This window comes from Lagenorhynchus albirostris, chromosome 11, assembly GCF_949774975.1.
Source record: "Lagenorhynchus albirostris chromosome 11, mLagAlb1.1, whole genome shotgun sequence".
NCBI classification, from domain to species: domain Eukaryota; kingdom Metazoa; phylum Chordata; class Mammalia; order Artiodactyla; family Delphinidae; genus Lagenorhynchus; species Lagenorhynchus albirostris.
This window is the reverse complement of record NC_083105.1, coordinates 15,016,843-15,021,397: the sequence shown is the minus strand read 5'-3', so window position 1 is coordinate 15,021,397 and position 4,555 is coordinate 15,016,843. Positions and strand designations below refer to the sequence as shown.

The window sequence follows — 4,555 nt, the reverse complement described above, 5'->3', positions numbered from 1 at the left end:
TTAGTATTTTAAAGTTCACTAGATCAGAGAAAATCAAAAGTAATATTTGTTCTTTGTAATACTTTAAATAGTAGAAATATCCATAAAGAAAAGTGAACCACTCCCCCATCCCCAATGCCACCTTTTTTTTTTTTTTTTTTTTTGCGGTTCGCGGGCCTCTCACTGTTGTGGCGTCTCCCGTTGCGGAGCACAGGCTCCGGACGCGCAGGCTCAGCGGCCATGGCTCACGGGCCCAGCCGCTCCGCGGCATGTGGGATCTTCCCGGACCGGGGCACGAACCCGTGTCTCCTGCATCGGCAGGCGGACTCTCAACCACTGCACCACCAGGGAAGCCCCCCAAGGCCACCTTTTTTAGGCAACCAATGACAAAAGTTTAGAGCGTGTCTTTCTACTTTTTTCTCTGTGCTCATGTAAAGACATCGTGCAGAATAGTTTGTTTTAAGTTCATGCTGCATACGTTACCCTACCATTTGCTTTTTTTTCACTTATTGTGTTATGGACATCTCTGCAAGTTCTTACATATAGATCTAACTCCTTATTTTTAATAAGACAGTATGTTAAAAGGATTAGCCCTTTCCCTATTGATGGACATTCACTCTATTTCCATTTATTCTCTTGTTTTAATCACTACAAACAATGCTGTAATAAATATTATTGTACATATAAATCCATACTGGTGCATTTATTTTTGCAGGATAAAATTGTAGAGAACTCTGAGTCAAAGGATATGTGATGTGCACTATTAATATTATTTTCCCAAAAGCTTGCAGCAATTTATGCTTCTGCCCTTTCCCCCAATCCTTATTAGCAATCTTTTAAATTTTTGCCAATCTGAGGATGAAAAATGGTATCTTAACTATTCTCTTTTTTGTTCCCCTCCAATCTATTCTGCATTCTGCAGTGATCTTTTAGAAAAACAAATCTTACGTCACCTGTCTGCTCAAAACACCTCATTTATTTCCCATCACTCTTAGAGTAATGGCCAACATCTTTGACATGGCCCAAAAGCTCCTTGTGGTCTAATTGTCTGCCTCTCTGGTGGGCTTTTCGCCCAGTAGGGCTTCCTCCTGATAGGTCTCAACTCTACTGAGAAATCAAGATGACATATGTTTGTTTACTGGTACAAGCCTCAGAGGGAGCTACACCTTTTAAAATGTGACTAACTTATGCCTGAAAGGAATAATTGTTTCTATTTTACTTGCCTTGATGGAAGTGTTTTTCCAATTGCTTCAGGCAGATCATCAGAGTAAACAGGGAAGCGTAGGACTTGTCAAAAAAACATGTCAGGGCGACACCTTGGCTCCCGAGGAATAGGCAGAAAGTCTGATTGAAAACGTAGGGGGTTTTTGCTTCTCTTGTTTTTAAGTCAGACTTTTAAAGTAGAAGCTGCCTTTAATGTGCTGGTTTGCAGAACAGGAAATCTGATTTTCAGTGTGATAACACATTCTTTGACATTAACCAGTACAGTTGGATTTTTAATGACACTTTCATCTTCAAAGCCCTTCACTAACACGGTGGATTAATTATTCATTTTTTGGTTGTGTGTTAAAAAGACAAATCTTCAAAGCCATCATCCTTTCTCCTCGGAACTGGGGCTCTCCACCTTTCAAATGTTGCTTTCTTACCCCCAAGGGAGAAAATAAATTACATCTTTTTTTTTTAAGACAAAAAAAATACAATAGAAATATACTCTTTACACTATGGAAAGCTGATGTCCTTATATCCTGGGTGGGATCAGAAGAGGTCGGGAAGCAGTGCTTAAGCTGTGTTTACAGTAAGCACTGTGAGAAATAACTCTGGCTAAAAGTGTTTGTTACTGCTCAGTCTTTTGATGTGCTCTTAAAAAGTAGCACAAATACATCACGGCCCCCGTGTTCAACATAATAATATGCAGACCCTTATATTTGTTGCTAAAGTATGTTTCTTTTCTGTTCTCTTCAAAAAATGTCTACTTGGGTTTTTGAAAGTTTTGGTTTTGGAGAAGAAAACCCTCAAGACTTCCCTGGGGTCCTCCTTAACTTGACACATTTTATAACCACAAGGGAGCACTCTTCCCTTTGATGAGGTCTTCTCTCCACCTCTCCAGAAATGAAAGAGCAAGTGTAAGTTTGCAAACAGCCTAAAAGCTCTTTCCATTAGCCCTGGACGCCGGAAACCACAAAGGGCAGTCAAGTCTTGATTTTCAAGGAGAAAGCCTCTGGTAAACTTTCGCTCAGCCGCCAGGAGATCTGTTGGTTCCTGGGAGGAGCTCTTCTGAAACCTTAACGATTCCTATGTTCATGAAGACACAGAGCGGTGGATTACAGTAATTGAAAAGCTTTGGTGGCTTTGCAAGATTACTATATGTTTGGTGTGCGCTCACATTTCCAGGCTAGGGGACCGCGTAGAGGAACCCCTTTTGTAATCTTTTGAAATAAGATCAGAAGGGAAGACAGGGTTTGAAGTGTGGATTGGGGGGGGGGTCGCCTAAATCTTTGCCTATCACCTCCGCCTGGATCATTATAAAAAGATCGAGTACAATGAACTTAGGGAATCATGCAACGTTTCCGTGAAGCCTGTTCTGGAACCTAGCTTCCGGATCCAGAACCTTCTCCAGAAGCAGACCAGCGGCGGTGCTAGGCAGTCTGAATGGACCAGCATCTCCGCTTTGAAGATTTATTTTCAGTCTTCTGCTGAGAGATTCACCTCTGGGGTGATTGGTTCGCTTTTCGGCGGATGATGGAGAAACGTAAACAGGCCGGACTGCTGACCCTGCCGTACCACCTGCTCCCGGGGCCCATGGGCGTGCCTGGGTCCCTGCCCCGCCTTCCCCTGCGAGACCCCTTCAGGGTCTCCTTGCGTCTGGACGCCGCGTGCTGGGAGCGGGGCGGCTGCGCCCCGCGGCGGCCGTACTTGCCCCTGCCGCTGGACGGCGCCTTCGAGCCCGCCTTCCTCCGCAAGCGCAACGAACGCGAGCGGCAGCGGGTGCGCTGCGTGAACGAGGGCTACGCGCGCCTCCGAGCTCACCTGCCCCGCGAGCTGGCGGACAAGCGCCTCAGCAAAGTGGAGACGCTCCGCGCCGCCATCCGTTACATCAAGCACCTCCAGGAGCTGCTGGAGCGCCACGCGCGGGGTCAGGAGGGCGCGGCCGGCGCCGGCCCCTCACTCAGGGCCGAATGCAACAGCGACGGCGAGTCCAAGGCCTCGTCGGCGCCTTCGCCCAGCAGCGAGCCCGAGGAGGGGGCCTGTTAGCGAGCGCTGGGCCGCGCCGGACCCCTCCCGCTGTGCCGCGCGCTTTTGGAGTCTGCTCTAAGGTTCCCTCCGGAGGTGGTTTGCATTTGCAATCTGTTTTTTTTTTTTTTCTTTTCTCCAGAACTAAATCTTAGGAAAAAGAAATGAGTGCTTTAGGGGGAAAAAAAGATTTTGACATTCTAGTTGTTTCCACCCCCTCCACCCCCCCTATTGGTTATGTGCCTGCAACTGAAAGATGCTTATGAAACTCTTCCTGTCCTTCTCAAAGACAAACTGTACCAGACTCTGAACTCCTCAAAGGGCGAAAACAACGAGGATTTGCCACAGTCAACGGGGTGGGTAAATTAGGGACGTAAATACTGAAACAAATCCAATCTTAACCAAAGAAGAACTTTCCAAAACTAGCTATCTAAATAAATAACAGCCCTTAAGATGAGCAGAAGGTTTTTCCTGCATTCCTTCATTTGGGAATTGATGTGAAATGTAATTGACACCGTGCTTTGGAGGAAGGTGGCCCAAAGCTGACACCTCGGAACACGTTTGCCAGAGCACGCGGCCAGGCCAGCCTGTGCTGTTGACTAAGCGTGTGGATGGCGGTGCTAGAAAGGACATTCCATATTGGAAACATCCTGTTTTATCAAAAGAGTGGTCGTGTGGGAGCTTCATAGCATCTAGCAGATAGTAACGTGTCAGTGGCAATGATCTTTTTTTGGAAGAGAACTCAAGATTTGTATGAAAACTTACTTTTCCTCTCAGGTGTCTTGTGCGTTGTGTTTTCATTTTCCTTTTCTTTGCACCCCTCACCTCCACCCCCTTGTTCTCACTCCATCTAACTTTCGGTTAAAGTGACACTGTGGCCTTAAAAAAAAAAAAAAGGAAACGCTTAGATGGTTGAATGGGAGGGATTGACGTTGGGACATTCTCATACTTTTATCACCTTGAGGGCTTCCAGCTATACTGAAATTGTCTAGTGACTCTAGAAGTCTTTTAAAAATATTTAATTCTGGTCTTTTTCTTCCTGAGAAACAATTATAAATTCAGTAGGTAAGTCAAATGCTTGTTGACATATAAACTTCCTATCTCTAAAGTCTGACTGTTGACTTTCCCTGCAGACAGCTTTGCTCTGGGGGTGAGGGGGCTTGGGGGTGCTGGGAAGAGGACAAAGAGAGAAAACTAACAGTGCTGAGCCCTTTCCAGGTATTATTTCATTAAGTCCCACACTGAGGTAGGTTTTATTACCCCCTTTCTGCAGATGTGTAAACAGAGGGAAGCAAATAAACATCTTTTATGTGCCAGAAATTCTGTTGTGTGGTTTTCACATTTT

General features: G+C 45.5%; 1 protein-coding gene across 1 annotated transcript; it reads left to right on the top strand.

The window, feature by feature from the left end:
• Positions 1 to 2,709: 2,709 nt before the first annotated feature.
• ASCL4 (achaete-scute family bHLH transcription factor 4) lies at positions 2,710 to 3,231 on the top strand. Its single transcript, XM_060166698.1, has one exon. It carries the CDS (start codon positions 2,716 to 2,718, stop codon positions 3,229 to 3,231), a length of 516 nt encoding a protein of 171 aa, XP_060022681.1. The 5' UTR covers positions 2,710 to 2,715.
• The last annotated feature ends 1,324 nt before the right edge of the window (positions 3,232 to 4,555 follow it).

Bases quoted from the DNA above. Each gene is read 5' to 3' on its own strand.
- ASCL4 (XM_060166698.1), top strand. From the start codon at position 2,716: ATGATGGAGAAACGTAAACAGGCCGGACTGCTGACCCTGCCGTACCAC.